This window comes from Larimichthys crocea, chromosome XXI, assembly GCF_000972845.2.
Source record: "Larimichthys crocea isolate SSNF chromosome XXI, L_crocea_2.0, whole genome shotgun sequence".
NCBI lineage: Eukaryota > Metazoa > Chordata > Actinopteri > Sciaenidae > Larimichthys > Larimichthys crocea.
Genome location: NC_040031.1, coordinates 13,824,157 through 13,845,131, shown reverse-complemented (window position 1 = coordinate 13,845,131; position 20,975 = coordinate 13,824,157). Strand labels below are relative to the sequence as shown.

The window sequence follows — 20,975 nt, the reverse complement described above, 5'->3', positions numbered from 1 at the left end:
TAGTTTCACTACACTGTAATTTCAGCTCAGATCTTATTATGCAATACTAGAATCTAAGCACAAAGCATTGAAGTGCCACTCCTACCTGACTGCAGCTGCAAGAACAGGAAATGCAATAAAACAAATCAGAAGAAGAAATTAATATAGAGCATTTTAGCACCATAGTCAATTCTGTATCTGACTTTGAGTGCTTACCTTAATAGATTATATTAACCTACCCCTGAAGCCATAGAGATGGGTGTGGACATGTTCATAACAAGTGTGTCTGCCGTGTATAGAGCAGTTATCCCCATAGCAACAGAGAAACTTGAGAAATGAGGTCTGACCACCTGGTGTGTCAGTAAGCTCAACAGGGGAAATATGACCTTATCTAAAGATGCATTTTCATCCGGCAGCTGAGCATTAAAGGTGCATTGGTACCCTCTTGTTTTAGGCTTTTTAAAATGTCTTTGGCAGTGAGTTGAGGAAAATTTTGAATTCCATATTTCAAATGTTTTGTTTTGTTTTTTACATTTTAACAGCACCAACAGTCCAAAGTTAGAGTCATGATGAGCTTCAGACTGTAATACACCTTGTTATGTACCAACTCCATTCCATTATTTTCCGGGGTAAAGACAAATTCAGTTCACTTTATCGTGAAACATGATTCAATCTGATTTGCGAGCCTGTTTTCCTGGTGACACGTCTCTTTTTAATGAAGCTGGACGCAGTTACATGATATTGATTCAGTCAAAGAGCATCTGCATTATTTAGAATGACTGACTTGCTCACATAGATCATGATGCAAGACAGTTATCCTTTTGATTTCATAGTGACTGAATAGTTTAAAGGCCCATGTATACTCCACTTAACTGTTAAAAGTAAAGATAAACATGAAGTGAAGCACATTTTCTCAAGGATTATATATGTGTCCTTGTGTGCGTGTGTAATCTGCATGATATGATTTAGCACATTTGTAATTACATGAGCCATCTTCATCAGCTGTGAACATTACATACAGCAGGAGGAGAATAATTTGCACGTTTGAACAAAATGATGGGGAAAGCAGCACACAGAAATGGATGTCATGCTGCAACATGCTGCAGGTCCAGTATATTAATTAACCACTGGTGTTGTGTTCACTGACACACTGCAGACACGTCTCGCAGCTCGTTAGAGCTCAGTGGAAAAGCTGGGATGTGGTGTGGGTGAAGTAGTTTTAGCAGCTTTTTGGCGCATCACGTGTGCTTCAGTGTGAACACGGTGCTCTGTATCCACCCCGCCGCTCTCATTGAAACACTCTGTTCTCCGCTGTATGAGGAGGTGATCAGTGTGAGTGGGTGACTTGAAGGGGAAGAGGGTCGTTTCATTTGTGAAACAAACGGGATTCTTTTTGCCTCACTGTTTATTTCGACATAAGAAGTTAAAGACGCCGTGAAGGGAAGCTGAAGCTTCGAGTTGGGTAAGTATCATGATGTTCTTTTTATTTTATTTTTTTGATTAAGCCTCCCAGTCATTGAAAAATTATATTTTTTATATTATATTTCATTGACATGTCATTTGTCTAAGGCTTGCATTATTGAATTGAAGCGATGTGATTTCAATATTGCAGCGATAGAAGAAAAAATACTGTGGTCAACTCCGCATCGACAAACATTTAAACCGGTGCAGTGCACACGATGTCCGTGGACACAGCAGGGGATTTACAGAATTCTGAGAAAGATCATCTGGTTCTCGATATGCATGATTAATTAACCCGAGTGCAAATAACATGACTGTAATTCAGCAGAGATAACGTGATTGCTGCTATGTTTATTATAGGCAGAAATAAAAGTGTTAACTTCACTGCGTCGATATATATATATATATAGATATAGATATATATATATATATATATATAGGTGTGTGTGTGCGTGTGTATTTAAGAGTTAGTTTGACATGAATCTCAAGTCTTAATCGGTTTGTTTCAAAGAGTTTAACACCCCCCCACCAAAAAAGGTTGATTTGTTGTTATGCATATGTCATTCTCTGCAGCAGCCAAACACTTGTAGATTAATGTCAAGAATCCTGATCAGGAAGCCAGCCACTGCCTTTAAATTGGACAATAAATCACTTTTAATACAGCAGGCTATATATAATGTGCAGAGGGCGCTGTGTCAGTTTATCACCAAAACATTTGAAGGCCATGTCCAAGAGTGCATCATGTGAAGAAACGGGGAGGATAAGCTGTAGCTTATCTGTATGCATTTTATTCCACTCCAACATGAAAAAAAAAAAAAAAACCTGATTTATGCTTCACCTGCAGGAAACTCACTCCTGTATGACTGGGCAGTCTTGCCTGAATCCAATGGTGAGCCTGGAGAGAAAGAAGACAGGGTAGTTGTCTATATTTGCCTATAGGGAATGAAGCCTATTACCAGCCTCTCTGAAGCAAAGCAGACAAAAGCTTCATGCTTCAAGTCTGATGTAATATCTGAAGTTGTCGTGGGACACATTTAAATGAAAGTACAGCTCTTGCATCTTATTGTTACACCATGATATAATGGGATGAATGGCTCCTCTTCATATGCCCATATCTAATTGGCCTACCAATTAGAGATGGGCATATGAGAGATGAGTGAGCTTCTTTTATGCATGTAAGAGTAACACTCTTACTGTTTACATTCTCACTGTGCCAGTTCCACTGGGTGTCTTTATTAAGGTTAGATGAGCGTGAAAGCTACAGCTCCATTTCTTTCTCTTGTTTTTGCAGAGTTCAAAGCTGTGTGTGGTTTGGTGCATGGAGGAGGGATCCATAGGGAGTTGTCATGTCACTGAATTAACAGTCTGGCTTTTCTGTGTCACTGCTGTGCTCCTTCTTATATCGCTTTCTCTCTCATCGTGTCATCATTCACAAACACCAGACTAAACAGAGTTAATGCAAATATCATCTTTTGGTTTTACTCTCGTCTGAAGTTAGCTGGTTGACTCCAGATTTCTCATGAAACCGAATAAACTATAGTCTAATCATGCCACTGTAATCATAGTAAATACTTACTTTACTTTGTTTTTCTGTCACTCATCAGAGTTCATTTTCACCATCTCTAAAGAGCTCTTAGTATCATCACTGAAGAGATTATTTTATATAACTAATAGACTAATAGATAATTAGAACATTTATAATGTTCAGAATGATATGGTGCCTGGTATTAGACCGGAAGTAAAGGAAAATATTCTTGTGGCTTTTTCAGGTTGTTGAAGGATGATCATGACTTTTTCCTGCATGTTAAAGATACTGCATGTGCATTTACCCCAGCATTTCTAAAAAAAATATTTTCCAGAATAGTTCAGACACGATTGTGTTTTGTTTTTCTATAAGCTCTCTATTATACATCTAGTTTTTACTGCCATCATATTTTCACTGCAGTCTGCTTGTTCTGCTGTTTTTTTTCTTTCGCTGTGCGTTTCATATCGCTAAGACTCAGTTATAAGCACATTTACTGAGCTACATATTGTGCTTGTTAAACCCGTATAGCTTATTAAGTGTGTTTGAGGCTTTTTTCTATTTCCCAATATGTTCTTGAGTGTAATGTGTGCTGTTGATGGAGGCATACATAACTGACCTATATGTTAAATTTGGTGTGAATACGGTCAATAGTCATTATTTATATGTATACGTGAAATTGTCACTTGCAATCATGTCACAGATGATTAAGAAAATGTTATGTTTTGCTCTTCTGCTTGGCCTTGCATTAAATGATATTTACATCCTATTTTAAAAGCTACAGCTGTCAGTTGTGTTTACTAGGTTTGAATAAGGTGAGATTTGTGATGTGACTCATTCATTTATTAATTAATTTCTTTAGCCATTTATCACCAGGGTTACAGGGTCTTTTCTTCTTGTGGGAAAACGAATATTTCAAGTATTTAAAGGAATTTTTAAATGTCACGCTTACTGTAAACAAAGCTGATAACCAAAGCTAAGACACAATAAACACACAGATTTATACATACTGAAATTGTCAGTGGATTTATATAGGTCAGTATAGTATAGTATCAGAGCACCAGTGTTTCACATGTTACATTTCTGCATAATCGTTTTAGGCCTTTCAGAAAATCTCAGATTTAGAAAATGCTGGAAGACTGTCCAGAGTCTCTTTTCTTTTCTTTTCTTTTTTCACTACTGTGGTTCAAACCCTATTCATTAGCACAGGTTGTCATGTTTAATGACATTTTGGGAGGTTTGTTGCCTTTGTCATCTTTATATTGGTGAAAAGCAAGATTAAGAGCAAACTTTAGTTTCTTGCAAAACATGGAGAAAATTTCCAACTGCTGCAAAAAAATGTCTTTATTTACAACAAAGGTATTATGCCAGCTGCTAGTACAGCGACCGATCAACTGAGTTTTGTTCAAAGGTTTGACATTGTGCAAACCCACAAGGCTTATTGGATGCTGTGTGCAGACTCTGCACTGTTGTTGGCCAGTAAAGTAAATGCATCCATTCATGATTGTATAATGTGTTTAACTTAAGATACAGTGTGCAAATACAGTGTGATATAGCAGGAGTTGATGGAAGGCAACTTGATGGAGCTAGGATAAATAGATTTATCAGTTGTTCCATTGTTTTAAGCTCATACAGCTTCTACGTTGGTTGACCTTATTTCAGTCTGGGGAACATACTATTCCTAACACGTAGGCTTATAATGAGATTCTATTGACTCTGTAGGTATGCATGTAAATGTGAATGTGTGTCAGACTTGATGATGAACTGGCAACCTTTTCAGGAAGTATCCCACCTCACGCCCAAAGGATAAGCCATTACGAAAAATGATGACTGTCTATATGAGTACAATAATTGTTATTGAGCAAATGACTTTGACACATTTCTAAACTTGAATTTCTTCCAACAGGTGTGAGTGAGGACAGTCATAATAAACCATTTAAAGAGAAACCACAGCTCAGGCAAAGTACAGTAAAGGCTGCCATGAAGAAGATGGACAACACAGCCACAGGCAGCTGGACTCCAGACAACAACCCTACCTCCTCCACAATGAAGAACTCCTGCCATCCCAATCTGAAGGTACTGTACTTTGTGGGAAAACAATGAAAAAATAAACACATAGGCACAGTTACACAAGCCAAGGTGGAGATTATGTACCAACCAAAACACTATATAGCAGAGAGCGGCTATAAGAGTGAGGGCCCACATGTCTGTCATTTACAAAGTCACTTAACTGGCCTAGAGGAGAAACCGTTTTAGAGTAAATAAAACACTGTATAGCAGAGAATGGTTATAAGAACATGTTTAAAATGTTTCAGCCTGAGGGCCCATACTGTATGTCTGTCGTTTACAAAGTCACCTAACTGGCTTAGAGGAGAAACAGTATCAGAGGATCACTCCAATGATTGGGATCAAGTGTATGTCAGAAAGATGGCATCTAATTGATGTCAGAGGTACATTAGAGCTTAGTGTAAAATGTGTATTCCGTGTATGTCAATCCATAGCTGCAGGCACCTATGCTGTACTGCAATTTCTTCAGGTAATTTAAAAAGCTTTTTTTTACAGCTGACTAGTCGAATAAAACCACTTTAGCTGTCTTCTATGTATGTTGATGTAAATGCATAAATGTTTGAACACCCACTGAAAGTTCCAGTTGAGCGTGCTGCATGTTTCTCGCTAATTGAAGACGATGCAAGGTGTTGACTGCAGCAGATCTCAGCGCCCTTTGGTCCTTTGGATATTAGGTCGCTGTGAAAAATTCCTAAGACAAAGTTTGTGCTTCAGTAAAAGAGGTTAGAGGGTCTGTGCCTCTTTATTGGATTGTGACGCATACTGGACAATAATTTAAAAAGCTGCTTAGTGAAATACTTGGTCAACAATAAGCAACAATGTTAAGGAATTCCAGTCATGCTGCCTTTTTTCCCCCTGTGTGTTTTCCTTCTGTGTGTGATAATCCTACAATGAACCTCAGTGTGGTTCTTTTGATACAACATTCACATGTTAATATAGAGAAAGGGTTATTGTTTGCATGGAGCTCACGCGTGTTGCTGATATTCAGAACAGGGTTTTGCATATTTGTTTAGGATTGTTATGTTAGTCTACATACTGTGCATGTGTTCTACATGTAAACAGTGACAACACAAACTAATGCAAGTATAGATTTTGGATGGATGAATGCATATTGAGTATTAAGAGATATACAGTATTAATCAGCTTCAGACCACCCAGGCAGTTGCCATACAGTAGCTCCACCGCTCTCTCTTGACTCCACTGTTGGAGCCCATTCAGTGGGAAACATGTAACAAAATGCAAAATGTGAGCTGTATTCATTTTGAGATTTTAGATAACCAACATGGATGTATCCTTAATGTTAATTGTCTGACATTGGAGGGTCATCAGCTGATTAAGCACGCCTGGCCCTTGGGTTTTAAAAGCTGGTCCTTGTGTTCACTCAGTCTTTCCCTTTCTACAGCCTGGCATCCTCCCCGCAACAATGTCTTTTGCTTGTCCTATGATTTGGGTTCATTTTAGTTTCAATAAATTACTCTTGCTTTAAGTAAATGTCACATTTGCTCTTGCCAATTTGTGACAATAATAATAATAATACAATTATTGTCAAAAGTGATATGTGAATTCCTATTTGCTTTCTAGACATTGGACTAACTTGGATAACTGAATTTGTGAAATGTGTGTGTGTGTGTGTGTGTGTGTGTGTGTGTGTCTGTATTGGTCAGGGGGTGCATGGGGCTCCTCTAAGCTCAGGCTATTTTCATCCCTAAGGCTGTGGTTACCTCTCACCTGTTTCCAATTACTCTGCATGTCGGCCAGTCTGTCAGCTCATGGTGCAGTGGATGTGTCTATGTCCTCTCAAACTTTGCCACTAATCCTCCCTTTGTTACTGACTGTCAGTGTCCACATGTAGCTTAGCAAAAGGAGGACACTAAACAATACGTTCATTTCCTTTTACAAAGGTGTATCTGCACTGCAAGTCATACATACATATCTGAATTGTACTATGACTAATTTTAGTAGTATGATAAAAAATAATATTACAGGTTGATATATTCTTTTTGTACATTGTAGTACAACAAGTACATTGAGTGCATCATTGAGGAGAAGCACTTCAGGGCCTCTTTGTTTGACACAGTGTTCTGTCTCTCTCTGTATCTCTGTAGATGTTCCTCGCAGCCTTGTCCTTTGCCTACTTTGCCAAAGCTTTATCTGGCAGCTACATGAAAAGCACAATTACACAGCTAGAGAGGCGATTTGACATCCCCAGTTATCTGATTGGAATCATAGATGGGAGCTTTGAAATAGGTGAGTTTCTCACTTCCATTTTGTCCATGTGTCTATGTACTGGCTGGGAACTAAAGTACATACCTTTAAACAATTAGATGCTAAAGCAATAAGCCAAGAATATGTCCTCAGCATGTCAGCTGGCTCAACACTATAGAATATATGCATCCCCTTTGAGCATTGAATAGTTACTGGTCGCATACCTAATTGACTTTTAATGAGCAGATAATCCTTTGAAGCTACAGCACATAGACTTGGAATCAAGGGATTTTATAAACGTTTGTGCAGTCACACAACAGACTGGGGAAATTGAATGAATAATATGTAATATTGCGAGCGTGTGCCTCATAAATATACAGTTCTCTGGTAGGGGATGTTGATAGTGTAAATGATATACTAGCAGTGGAGTCAGGAGACATATCTGACCTTTTTTAAAAACACAGTTTGCATATAAAGAAATATTAAAGAGATGTAGTCTAGTCAATGCAGTTTTTCAAAATGAACATTGAGTGACAGCTTAACAAAGCAGTGTCTTAACGAGGGAAACACATTTTATGAAAAAGCTATGCGCTGTTTACTAAAGCTTTCTTGAATAAAGCAAAGTTTCTGTATGCCAAGGCTGTCTGAATGAATAAAGACTAGCTTCCTCTGTGTGTATATCTCTTGAAGGTTGTGATCCTACTGCCTGTCAGTCTAATTAATAAAATGCAGTAAACTACGTGAACACCTCACAGACATGATGTGTTTCCAGTGACAACTGGATCAGAAGCAGTACAAGAGGTTACATTTGTCAGATTTAGATGAGTGATTCTGATTTTTAAAAAATACTTGATATTCTGAAGCTGTTAGATGGATGTAATACAGCCTTTGTAGAAGACACCAACTAAAAACAGCAGGTCTTGTATTTAACGCTTTGCAACCTCCTTTTCTGATCATCTCACTCTGTAGGGAATTTGTTGGTGATTGCCTTTGTAAGCTATTTTGGAGCCAAACTCCACCGTCCCAAGATCATAGCAGTCGGATGTATATTGATGTCTTTCGGGACTTTCTTGATTGCGATGCCTCACTTCATCATTGGCCGGTAGGCAAATGTCATATCTGTATACGTCTTTCATTTAAGTCTTCAACACAATATAGAGACAGCATTTGTTGCACTTTGAACATGTACTATCTGTATTTGTGCTCCACATTGTGAGTATCTAACGATACCTGATGCTTTCTCCCTTCCCTTGTTTAACAGTCACATTGGTATTTTGTACGCAGCTATAAGATCGAAACATCAGTTAGAGCTACAGTGAATTCAACCAACAACCTCTCTCCATGTCCAGAAAGCTCACCTGAGTCCACCAGGACAGGTGACAGACCCTCTATACTGCTCTCTAGAGGTAAGATGAGGAGTAGAATCCATTTATACATAGCTCATTTCTATCTGTGGTGAAAATGTAGGAATAGATAGATAGACATGCATGGATTAAGGAGTCATCATTACGTTACGTTACTTTTTAGGATTTGAATTTTAAATCATTATCTAATTTTTCTGATTTCATTTGGAACTGTAGGCTGTGAGCGGGAGTCCAGTGTTTCGATGTGGATCTATGTGTTTCTCGGCAACGTCCTGCGTGGGATCGGAGAGACTCCAGTACAGCCTCTGGGAATCTCTTATATTGATGATTATGCACAATCCGAAAATGCTGCCTTTTATATTGGTAATGTACTCACTGTTTATGCTTTGCACAATACCAAAAGTCTACTTAATTATCATTGTAATTAAGTCAGGAGGTGGATTTCTATAAATTTGTATAGTTGACTAAAATGGTTTTATATACAACTGAAAAACAAAGTAGTGATACAGTGGTGGCTGAAATGAGTAGACTGTATGTATCAGCAGGTATATAGGATGTTCTAAGGATTAATTGAGAGTAGGTGGATCTCACCTTCTAACTACATGTTAAAAATAGTCAGTAAATTGACTGCATTATATAATGGAATGTGTCACAGTGCAAAATACCAAATGAAGATAAATCTCAAAAATGAACCTGTTGCACCCCAACATACAGTAGGCTGTAATGTTTGTTTGCTGATGTATGTTAGTAGATGATGAATGTTACCTTTCTTTGTCATATATTCTAGGATGTGTCCAAACCATAGCAGTTATTGGTCCTGTCTTTGGGTACCTGCTGGGCTCGCTGTGTGCCAAGATCTACGTTGACATTGGCTATGTGGACATGGGTGAATACACTGTCATCTAACTGATCTGACTTAAAGGGAATGTTTTGGTATTTTGTAAGTGCACAGAAGCAGAGCTATGAACTCAATTTTAGTGTACACTGTATTAAGAATATTTTCACCACATTACCTTGCTGTCAGACAGCCTTTTTTTCTTTGGCACTGACTGTAAAACTTCTGCCTATTCTTACCTATATTCAGAACAACCCTGTTGTAAGATCGGATGGGAATGAGAGTTCACATTTCTAAAGGTTTCAAAGATGGCACCTTGTAATTCTGACTACTACTACTTCACACAACCCCACTTCAAAATACCCAGACTATCTCTTTAAATGACAGTATTGTGGTTGCTAAATTGTTGTTATGGATTATCATTGTACAGTACATGACATTGTTAAAGGTGCGTAAGACATATATATAACACATACCAGTAAGTAATGAATTAGGGCAGGGTAAATCCTGTGATGCAGTATAATCTGACTGGGAAACACTTTGAAGCTGTTGTAAACCTTTCTCTGTAACAAGTCAGGAGACATCAACTCATGTTGCCTTTGAACTTAACTGCCCTACATTGTGTGTCAAGCGTATTTAAAGCATTGACTCTCTCTATATATTGCGCTTGTGTTGCCCTAGAAATGAATATAACCAAGTGTAAAATTGCATCTACATGCTGTGCTGATAGGGTTCTTATCTCTACGCAGAGACGGTGACTATTACCCCTGGTGATGCCCGTTGGGTGGGGGCGTGGTGGCTGGGCTACCTCATTGCTGGTACTATCACCCTCATGTCTGCTGTTCCGTTCTGGTTCCTGCCTAAATCGCTGCCTATGCCTGTGGATAAACACGATACCAGCTGCACTCCAGAGCAAACCAGGTTTATCAAAGATTCCCCAACAATGGAGCACAAGTTCAGACCTGAAGAGCCAGCTAATTTACATCAGATGACCAAAGGTATGATTATAGTCACACCAAGTGGTATTTAGTATTGGCATTATAATTTGTAGAGAGTCAGTGGAATCTTTAGGGATGTTATATATTCTACTGCTAACTTTCTCTCGCAGCTGATTTTTTGAAGAGCTTCATTTCTTTTCACGAATTGATCTAAGTCTGTGAATTGTAAAAACATTACAAAGGTGTATCTGCACTGCAAGTCATACATCCATGTTTTGTTTTAGTTACTAAATTTGTCTTTCCCCTTTTCAGTCCAGCTGTTTGAATTTGTTTTGAATTTTGAATTTGTAAAAATGAAGGAAACTAGTTATATATTTGAATTATACGATCACTAATTCTAGTTGTAATATGATAAAAAAATAATATTACAGGTCGATGTATTCTTTTGTACATTGTAGTACACACAGTACATTATTGAGGAGAAGCACTTCAGGGCCACAATGTTCTGTCTCTTTCCGTATCTCTCTAGATGTTCCTTGCAGCCTTGTCCTTTGCCAAAGCTTTATCTGACAGCTACTACTGTAACTTTCTCTAACAGACCTTTATTGACCCACAGTATTCTTACAATTCTCTCACAAGTGCAAGCTGATTTTTTGAAAAAACGTTATTTATCTTATGAATTTGAACTGTCTAAATCTGTGAATTATAAAAATGTTACACAAGCATGATGTGTTTAAAGTGGCAAAGCCTACATTTATGTGCCATTCATAAACTTCCCCATGCAGAATTTGTGCCCACAGTGAAGAGTCTCCTTGGAAATCCTGTGTACATCATCTACTTATGCGTAACCATCATTCAGTTCAACTCTCTCATCGGGATGGTTACCTACAAACCCAAATATATTGAGCAACACTATGGCCAGTCAGCATCAAAAGCCAATTTTCTTATGGGTAAGCAGAGTATTTCCATAATTCATAATGTTTACCTTGTTTGGATGAATTTTGCCTGGTCATTCGATTCAAAAGCTGTTTTGCCTCACTGAAAGGAAATTTTTTAAGGGTGCAAAGTGATGTGAGCTGGACGGTCATCATAAGTGTTTCATGAGCCAGCTTTTGATGAATATTTTATGTTCCAACTCCCACATCCGTCTACAGTAAACACTGCAGCTTCAAACGACAATCAGGTTTATGGCAATCATTGGTCATTCTCAAATGACAAACATTGATTTAAAGAAAACACACATATAATGAGAGCAATTATTAAATCATCCTGATGGAATTGGAGACAGCGTAATAGCATAGCTGTTTTCATCCACATAAATGAATGATCGATGAGGATGTTGGATGATGCATTCCATATCCTCTCAGCCATCAAAATTCATTTTCATTTTTCACGACATGACTTCAGTTCACTTTACATGAAATATGAATGAGAGAGTTCTGACTTTGATCGCTTTTAGGGAGCGATGTTGCCAGAGATGTTCACGAGTCATTTTTCTGCAAGTCCAAGTCAAGACCCAGTATCTAAGGAATTCAAAGCATGCACTGTATTACCGTTAATCTATTAGAATATTCAGTACTGTATCAGAAATGATAAATACACAATGAAAGCTTTCCTTTTCCTTTAAAGTTAATTATTTGGCCTTGTCACATGAACATAGAGCTCTAGTATAAACCAAGTACTACCAAAAAAAAAAAGATTTAGAGTAGATGTTACTCAAGGCAATCAATACTCAATAATAACTAACTTATTGTAAGATTACACAGTTCACATCCCTCATCCCTCTAACCTCCTATAATAAATGTGCAACCTGCCTTAATAAATTAATGTTAACAAGTTCTTTCTCTCAGTTTAATGTTAGCCAGACCATTTCTTATCTTAAGTATGGCAAAGCCAGCAAGTGTGGCAACATGACACTCACACATCTTTGTAAAATATTCAGCAAACACCAATCCAATCAAGTTAACCTCCCTAAGCTACAAAGCTAACGTCAGCTGATGCAGAGATAAACATGCGTGGTAATTGTCCAGGTTCATTAATATGGGTGTGTATTCAGGTGCGATTTTAGACGTTTAAAGTGGTCAATGCAGCATCCTTTAATTAAATACCGCAGAGTGATTACTGATTATTTTGTTTGGGGCTTATGTGAAGTAATTACAGCCAAAGGTTATTACAAATGGCACAGCAGCTGCAGGTGTGATCACCGTCTGTGGCCATGTACACTAGATGCCTAATTATGTATGATAATAACTGAGGAGATGACATTCAACTCATCAAATATTTCCATAATGTTAATGTGCTTGAGTCCCAGATCCCAAAGGTAGAATCTCAAATCACTGTTTGTGTTACTTAAAGGACCAATGTGCAGGATTTAGTGACATCTAGCAGTGTAGTTGTGGATTGCAACCTCTTTAACTCGCCGTCTCATTCCAAGCGTGAAATGGAAAGAGTAATTATACATAAATAAAAAATGTAAATAAATCTCACACAGTGAGATCTTACAAGTGTGACTCAAGCCTAAGTTGAAGACTCTAGTACCCGTCTCTGGATATTGCTGCCTGTTCATGTTGTTTCCTACCTGTACCTGTACCTTAAAAAATCCATTATATTCTCCTGTTTGACTAGGCATGATCAACATCCCGGCTGTGGCCCTGGGGATGTTCTCTGGAGGGGTTGTCATGAAGAAGTACAAGCTAGGTATCATGGGAGCAGCCAAATTTGCCTTTGGGACCTCTCTGTTGGGCTACTTCCTGTCAATCTTTTTCTTAGCCATGGGCTGTGAGAACTCCAAGGTGGCAGGCATCACAGTTTCATATACCGGGTATGTGATGTCTGAATACATTTCCCTCTGTCTTGAGGAATAGGTAATATTCACAAGACGGAGCTAGGTTTGGATTTGAGAATTCTCTAGTTAATTAGTACAGCTAACACACATACCACGTTTCTTTATGTGGTGTGTTGCTTTGTCTCTATAGTCATATTCCATGAACGCACGGTTGTGGCTTCTCAATTCAATCAATATTTCAGCGTGAGCTGTCAATAATATATGCATTTTTTTTTATGTTGTTACATGCAGAGTGGAAGGCTTGTCTTATAAGGAACCGTCTCTCTTCTCTGACTGCAATTCGGGTTGCTTGTGCTCAATAAGGGAGTGGGATCCAGTGTGTGGAGAGAACGGGATCACCTATGTGTCACCGTGCTTGGCTGGATGTGCCTCCTCCACTGGATCTGGCAGAAATACGGTCAGACACACATCACTGACTTCATGACACACTCATATTTCTCAGTCTAACAGATGACTAACAAACATAAACCTAAAAAGAATAAAACAACAATATTTGGGCTTAATTGCTGTGTTTCATTCATATATGCAATAGTTTTTACTGCTCCCCAATACCAGATGCCTTCAGAGTAACACAGACATTTCCGTTGTATTTTCATTTACTTACAGGCAAAGTGTTTCCTGCTGTGCTCATATATTATCGATGAACCTTGTTTTCTTCTTTGTCAGGTGTTTGACAATTGCAGGTGTATAGCACTCGCTTCTACCCAACCAGGCAACCTGACGGCCACTCTGGGCCAGTGTCCACACAGAGACAACTGTGACAAAATATTTCCTTACTTCCTGGCTTTGTCCGTCCTCAGTTCCTTCATCATCTCTCTTGGGGGAACACCTGGCTTCATGCTGCTTGTCAGGTCAATCATAACCTATTTGTAGACTATTATTTGTCTTTCTTTGACAGATTACACTTTCTGGTGCTATCAAAGAATTTGATCACTTGCATATGATGCGGTGTCAGTGGAGCTATTTCATAAATAACTGAAACTAATACTTTTGTAGCTTGAAACATCTCATCAGTGTAATGTTCATGCACTTCCAGTACAAAAATTGTAAATAATTGTCCTTCTTTGAGTTTTCAAAGGTCTCATTAGTGTATAATCAGCTAAAAATAAGATTAAAATGAGCCCTCTGTATCTACAGAGAGAGCGGGTCCTTTTCCATGGAGTCAGTTTTCATTTTTCTACAGTAGCCCTGAGCAGACATAACAAACATTGATCTTTATATGGACTTTTGCTCTTAATGTGAATTTTGCAGCCAGACTTTTTCCTACATGCTTAGAGGCAGAGGGTGAGGCGGTGAGGAGAGTATTCATTTGGTTGCAATCTGCAACTTCACTGTTAGGTGGCACTAAATCCTACGCACTGGACCTTTAATACCTTGGTTTTGTTTCTATAGGTGCATAAAACCTGAGCTGAAATCCCTTGCTCTTGGAATTCACACGCTGGCCACTCGCACCCTTGGTGAGAACCATCTTTGGTATTCTGTACATTACTACAGTATCTACTTAGAGTGAATGTCAGGTGCACAGAAATGTCATAAGAGCTGTCTCCTATATGTTAGAGCAAGCAGAAGTAACGAAATAATGTGTGTGGAAACAAATCATTACTTGAAGGTTATCGTTAAATATTTCTAAAATGTGAAACATGCTATGTGTTATTTTAAATTGGACAACAGCTGGAATACCTGCCCCTATATACTTTGGAGCCATAATCGACACAACATGTCTCAAATGGGGATACAAGACGTGTGGAGGAAGAGGAGCCTGCAGAATATATAACACCTCAGCTTACAGGTAATTGGATCTGTAGGGCTTTTATTATAGAACTCTATATGTGATATTCACTAAGCCTGCTGTGTCCAGTCATGCTTATCAAATGTTGCTGTTTTGAGATTCTAACCACTAGTGCTACAAATACTGTATGTAGTATGCAATCATGTTAGGTTTTTAGCCTCACCCTATAACTGCAGAGATTTTTATGAATTCTTTAAATCTTTTAATGAGATGTTGTAGAAATCCCTAAATTTCTTGCAACTGTGTGTTGAGAAACATTAAGAAACACTAACAACAAACGTTGAGAATCATTCACTCATCCACATACTGTTGGATTTGCCCACACAGTTTTTCACAAAGTAGTAGACCTTACCTCAGCCTTGCTTGTAAAAGACTGAGTCTTTCGGGGATGTCCCTTCAATCATGATACAATAACATGTTACCAATCAACCTATTAAATGCTCCAAACGTGTTTGTTGAGTATTCAACAACTTTCCCAGTCTGTGGTGGCTGCCCCTGTCTAAACTTGGAACATGCTGCAGGTCTATTGACAAAAAACAATTAAATGTTAGTGTTCGAACATTGTCATTTTCAACATCAAAAATATTTATCCTTCTTGTTTACTATAGGTTGCAAAAGATTTGCAAATCATTGCATTCAGTTTTTATTTTTATTTTACTTAGAGTCCCAATATTTTTGGAATCTGCGCTTCCCTTCTGCCCCAGATTAGACCATTTTGGTGATACTAGTACTAGTCTGCAGTATTGTTACTTTAGAATAATAGTAGTGCTAAATACAAATTATCATTAGAGGTAGTACGGGTGTAGGATTAGTAGTACAGAAAGTAAAAAGTGTCTTTGTCACAATAATGGGTTTAATGTTAATATTTCAGCAAAAAACATCAATACGAAGCAAATTAAAATCCACTAGTGTATTTTTTTATTGTTATGGGCAGCGACATTCATAGAACTACAAGACTTCATGAATGTTGGAGACTTGAATTATGTCTTACCCTCAGGGACATGTAGCTTGACATTTTCTTTCAGTTCATTTACTAACAGACAGTTGCTTTCTTCTTTTTGCAGGATCGTGTACCTGGGTCTGACATTGGGCTTGAGGACAGTCTCCTTCTTCCTTTGTATTTCAGGCTTCGCACTACTTAAAAGACACATTAAGAGAGAAGAGAAATATGCTCTGACCAATGGGAGTGCAGAGCTGGAGTCGCTAAGGAAAGAGGAGAACAACTCCATACACTGTGAGCAGTTTATACTGGCCTCGGACTGCAATCCTGACAGAGAGACTTGCTTGTGAGCCTCAGCAGCGACCTCATCTCTTCTGACTTAACTCTGCGGAGCACCTCAGATGTATAGAGGAACACACACTGTGGACACTTTTCATAGCACACAGAGTATATATTTGTACAGGATTTGTGTAGCTGTAAGATACCTGAAATACAAGTCATTTTAGATATGCTGGAATGTAAAATTGTATGTAATTGTGTTTTTCAGGAATGGAAGACTTTTTGTAGAAAAAAAAGAATGTAATTGTGCTGTATTTTCTATGTTGGTCTTGTTTTTTTTATGATTAAACTTGATAAAAACACATTTTTGGAGTCAACATATTTAAAATGCCTGAGTAAGGTGCATCGTGTAAGTCATGTGTTACTGGCTTTGCTTTCAGTTCAGAAGAGATATGTACGTTAAACAGGTCTGTAGAATAAACTACACTGAGCCAGTGAAAGCATTTCAACCTGTGAACAAAGGGCAACGAGCCGATCAAAGCTAATGGCAACACAGGAACATCAGCCCACTTCCACTTCCTGTCTGGAAAGTATTGCTTCAATAAGATTACTATTGCATTAAGCTTTGTGGCTTCGGCAGTCTATTTCTAAGGTTGCCTGAATGATCAAACTCAACTTTTGATTTAACATTAATGAGAAGTTTAAACATTTCCATGATGCTGTTAATAAGGGCCATGTGATTTTCTGCTATAAATTTCATAAATTTGGGGGGTGCAGCATTGGAAGGAAGGAAGGAAGGAAAACAACGACAAAAGGAAGGAAGGAAGGAACGAAGGAAGGAAAAAACGACGAAGGAAGGAAGGAAGGAAGGAAAAAAGAAGGAAGGAAGGAAGGAAAAAACGACGAAGGAAGGAAGGAAGGAAAACATCGATGAAAGGAAGGAAGGAAGGAAAACATTGATGAAAGGAAGGAAGGAAGGAAGGAAGGAAGGAAGGAAGGAAGGAAGGATGGAAAACAACGACGAAGGAAGGAAGGAAGGAAAACCTCGATGAAAGGAAGGAAGGAAGGAAGGAAGGATGGAAAACAACGACAAAAGGAAGGAAGGAAGGAAGGAAGGAAGGATGGAAAACAACGACAAAAGGAAGGAAGGAAGGAAGGAAGGAAGGAAAAAAACGACGCTTGTTGTATTAATACTGAATTTACTGAGCAGTGTTAGTAATAATGTATGGGGGCGACGGGGCCAGAGTCAGGCACACTCAACATTTCTTTAGAAATGTTCTAGTTAATAATAGGACACTGTTTAGTCTTACATGTACTGTATATTGTATATACAATGAGGCTCGTTACAAAAGCTACCACACCGACATCGGCACCTCATTATAAAGCTCACTGCATTGTGTTTTCAACCTGTAATCCTATTCTGCGTCAATGTGGCACCAGAGACTTTTCACAGACTCCACGATTGATCTCAGCATGACAATGAGGAACATGCTACGTGGGGGTTGCTGTTATTCACATTTCCTTCCTCATATACCGACCAAACCATCAACAAAATTACAAACTGTCAAGAAAGATCATTGACATTATTTGCAAGAATTTAAAAATAATAAAACAGCTTAAGCCTAGTTTAAAGATTTGTAATGAATCCAAACAAATGTGACATGCCTGTGTGAAATGTACTGGTGGGTGCCAAATCAGTATATTATAATTCATGACTGCCATAAAAAATGCAAAAAAAGGTATGCATTAGTCATCATGTTCTTACAGTAGGGCACCATTGGGTTGCTCTGATATATAAATCTTTGAGTAAACCAGTGCACAATCTCTAGAGCAACAATAAGTTTAGCATAATGGCATATGTATTATGTATATGTATTTATAGGGTGTTGTCAGGTATAAATCATTATTAAATGATAGTTTTAGCAATAATCATGAGACAACATTTAAATTTAACATGCAAAAACACAAACGACACATATTAAGTTCATGATAAAGTAACTTTAGTAAGAATTCAGCATTCAACATAAATAAAAAACAAAAACAAGCTTCAGTTCAAACATTAAAGAGGAAAATAAAGTTGTAAAAGCTAATACAGACATGGCCTCTGATGGCCTACTGCATAAAGTACAGTGTAGTGTAATGAGAAGAAAAGTTATCCATGGAACAAACACCTGACAACGTGTGTCGCGGTTTTTCTGTGGTTACTGATCTTTTTTGTCTGCAGCACTCTGGAGATTCTGTGGATCGAGTAAAGGTAAAAACAGAAAACCAAATCACTCACAGGATTCATAGGGTTAATATGCAGTTACTATATTATGATATTTAAAGTACATCTCTGTGTGTGTGTGTTTATGTACGTGGCTTACCTGGAGTTGATGGTGTTCCGTCAATAATCTGTCATACTCTTGTGCCAGGCCTTTAGCCTGCCTCCTCATGGCCTCCACTTCAGCATGAGACTTGCGCAGAGCTGCACACACAAACATCTGTAAATTTTCTATATAGCTTCATTCATAATACCACGGGTGCTGTATTATAAAGGTATGACTCTCCTGTGTAAAGGAAGTGAATATTAATCACCCTCCTCAGCAGCCTTCACTTGATTTGCCAGCTTCTCAACTTCCAGCTTCAGTTGCTGGTTTTTTGCTGACGTGGATTTTTCCTCATCCAGGAGAGCCTGAGCACAAAGGATTCTCCTTAATTACCAACAGCAGACTAGAGAGCATATACAAAATACAAATCACAGAAACAATACTAAAGGAACTTTGGAAAATGCAAAATTCTGTTTTACGGAGGAGACACAGGCTTTGAGACTACATGACAAAAGATTTTAGTCTCACTTGTTTTAGCATCAGGTTGTCGTCCTGGTGCTGCTTAGCTGCTTTGACAGCATTGTCCATCTGCGCTTCAAGACCTGCACTGTTCTCCAAGGTGACAGCAACCTGATTTAGCAAGGTGACAACTCGACGCATGATACTGCGATGAGTTCACAGGAGAGGAAAAAAAGGTGAAGAGATCCGGAAGCAAAAAGGAAAAGCCAGGACAAGACAAGACAGGAGCCCAGAAAGTCGAGTATGAAAGTGGAGAGTTGTGTGGAAAGGTTAAGTAAGGTCCCATTATTTTTAATAAATGTGGAAAGAAATGACACTAACAGCCAGAGGAAGATAGAGAAGCCAGATATGTAGAGGTTCCTCTGCGCTCTGAACAGCTTCATGTGGACATGGTCGTACACATTTGGGTTCACCTTGGCATCCTGCATGGACTCAGGACCTGAGTACTTGTTCACCTCACGGACAGCATCTGAGCATGGGCAGGAGGACAAAAACATGACTTATGCTGATGTTGACAACATGTTATTAGTCTACTCAATATTATTTAATGTCTGTCACTCACAACAGATTGCTTACCACAGAAAAGAACAATAAGAACCATGATCATGGTAAAGAAGCATTTGTTCCAATATGGAGATAACCAGTTCCATATACTCAAGTTGAATACAGAACGCCATCTACAAAGTTGTTTAAGAAGGACACTGTGAGTGTAACATAAAGTAGATCAACTCAGAAAGAACATGGATGCACTCTGCTGGTGATTTCTGTGAACTACATTTGTCAAATGTGTTATTTATAATCAAACTCTTGAACAGGACATCTTTTTCCAATTGATTCATAAAATGGACAGGATGAATTTTGATTATGTTTTGGATTTGTGTCATAAATTGCAGTACCTCTTTGCTGATATGAAGGGTATACACAAGATGAGGTTGACTGCTATTTCTGCATAGAGGAAGAAAGCCACAGCCGTCCACTGCAGAGTCATTGTGACTGATGTCCTGAAGAGAAAACAGGTTTAATCAGCTCAAAGTGGCAGAAGAAATAAGTTAATATCCAAAACATACTCCTATATTTTCCTTAACTTTTTGCCTACTAAGCTATATACATGATATACTATTGTACTCAGCTGCTCTTTCATATTATACAGTGACTAAGCACACACACTGTAGGCCTACATATAACAGGCAATCTGCAGCAGGCATTCATAGCCCATTTTCTATTTATAGGTTTTTACCTCTAAGTCTATTCTTACTTTTCAGCATTAGTATTGTCAACTGTTGTTCTTATTTTTGTTTACAGAGGTGGTTAATCTATTCCGAGTGATAAATCGAGTTGTTGGCTTACCAGACAAAGTTGTTCGATCAGAGGAATGGGAAAGTCCAGACAAGGCCTCACATGCGCTCACACACACACACACACATTCACAACAGCTGCTGGTGAGCATCTGAGGAGCCACAGTCCTAAATAAAACTCTGCTGCTGGTCAGTTGACATCACTGGACAGCCCCTTTGGATTTGTTAAAGATTACAACCTGACTCACCAAACGGAGAAAAAAGCTTTGCTTTCTATTGGATGAGTTTAAGATTTGTCTGTTGCTTCTCCTGGGCCTTTTTTTTTCCAGTGCTGTGTGAGAGTGTGTGAGCAGGTTTGCTGGTGTCTTCTCACATTTCATGTCACAGTATAAAAATAGTCATGTCAGGAGGAACATCCAGACTCTTTATTTACACTATAAAAAATAAATAAAGAAGCAGATTTAATACTTTTAATATCCCCTTTGTGTATGTTGACTTTTCTGGCACAAGGGAAACCAAACAAATGTCCACAAGGGGGCGGTGTTATCTAACACTATAATATAGCTTTTCCACAGGAGCAGGATGTAGGAAGTCCTTTCTATTTTGCAGTTATTGCAGTAAATCCAAT

The 20,975-nt window shown here is 38.4% G+C and overlaps 2 protein-coding genes across 3 annotated transcripts; one reads left to right on the top strand and one right to left on the bottom strand.

Moving 5' to 3' along the window:
- Nucleotides 1–1,193: 1,193 nt before the first annotated feature.
- LOC104940680 (solute carrier organic anion transporter family member 1C1) lies at nucleotides 1,194–16,540 on the top strand. Of its 2 annotated transcripts, XM_019275514.2 has the most exons (15): nucleotides 1,194–1,441; nucleotides 4,869–5,038; nucleotides 7,135–7,276; nucleotides 8,204–8,336; nucleotides 8,519–8,640; nucleotides 8,815–8,961; nucleotides 9,386–9,484; nucleotides 10,183–10,431; nucleotides 11,157–11,321; nucleotides 12,997–13,192; nucleotides 13,448–13,613; nucleotides 13,883–14,067; nucleotides 14,609–14,673; nucleotides 14,888–15,005; nucleotides 16,070–16,540. In XM_019275514.2, exons 2-15 carry the CDS (start codon nucleotides 4,943–4,945, stop codon nucleotides 16,293–16,295), a joined length of 2,109 nt encoding a protein of 702 aa, XP_019131059.1. In that variant the 5' UTR covers nucleotides 1,194–1,441; nucleotides 4,869–4,942; the 3' UTR covers nucleotides 16,296–16,540. The 2 variants fall into 2 exon arrangements, with proteins under 2 accessions (XP_019131059.1, XP_019131060.1); XM_019275515.2 differs by lacking the exons at nucleotides 1,194–1,441; nucleotides 4,869–5,038; nucleotides 7,135–7,276 and having other exon boundaries at nucleotides 8,210–8,336; nucleotides 8,496–8,640.
- A 1,678-nt stretch (nucleotides 16,541–18,218) lies between these two features.
- LOC104940621 (B-cell receptor-associated protein 29) lies at nucleotides 18,219–20,652 on the bottom strand. Its single transcript, XM_010757271.3, has 8 exons — nucleotides 20,400–20,652; nucleotides 19,949–20,053; nucleotides 19,629–19,729; nucleotides 19,374–19,521; nucleotides 19,062–19,197; nucleotides 18,802–18,898; nucleotides 18,591–18,691; nucleotides 18,219–18,461 (listed from the first exon to the last, which is right to left on the bottom strand). The coding sequence occupies exons 2-8, from the start codon at nucleotides 20,038–20,040 to the stop codon at nucleotides 18,426–18,428; spliced, it is 711 nt and encodes a 236-aa protein (XP_010755573.2). The 5' UTR covers nucleotides 20,041–20,053; nucleotides 20,400–20,652; the 3' UTR covers nucleotides 18,219–18,425.
- Nucleotides 20,653–20,975: the final 323 nt, after the last annotated feature.

Bases quoted from the DNA above. Each gene is read 5' to 3' on its own strand.
- LOC104940680 (XM_019275514.2), top strand. From the start codon at position 4,943: ATGAAGAAGATGGACAACACAGCCACAGGCAGCTGGACTCCAGACAAC. The intron at 9,485-10,182 runs GTGAATACACTG...ATCTCTACGCAG, and splicing joins CATTGGCTATGTGGACATGG to AGACGGTGACTATTACCCCT. The intron at 14,674-14,887 runs GTGAGAACCATC...ATTGGACAACAG, and splicing joins GCTGGCCACTCGCACCCTTG to CTGGAATACCTGCCCCTATA.
- LOC104940621 (XM_010757271.3), bottom strand. From the start codon at position 20,040: ATGACTCTGCAGTGGACGGCTGTGGCTTTCTTCCTCTATGCAGAAATA. The intron at 19,522-19,628 runs GTAAGCAATCTG...GCCCATGCTCAG, and splicing joins TCTTATTGTTCTTTTCTGTG to ATGCTGTCCGTGAGGTGAAC. The intron at 18,692-18,801 runs GTGATTAATATT...TTGTGTGTGCAG, and splicing joins AGTGAAGGCTGCTGAGGAGG to CTCTGCGCAAGTCTCATGCT.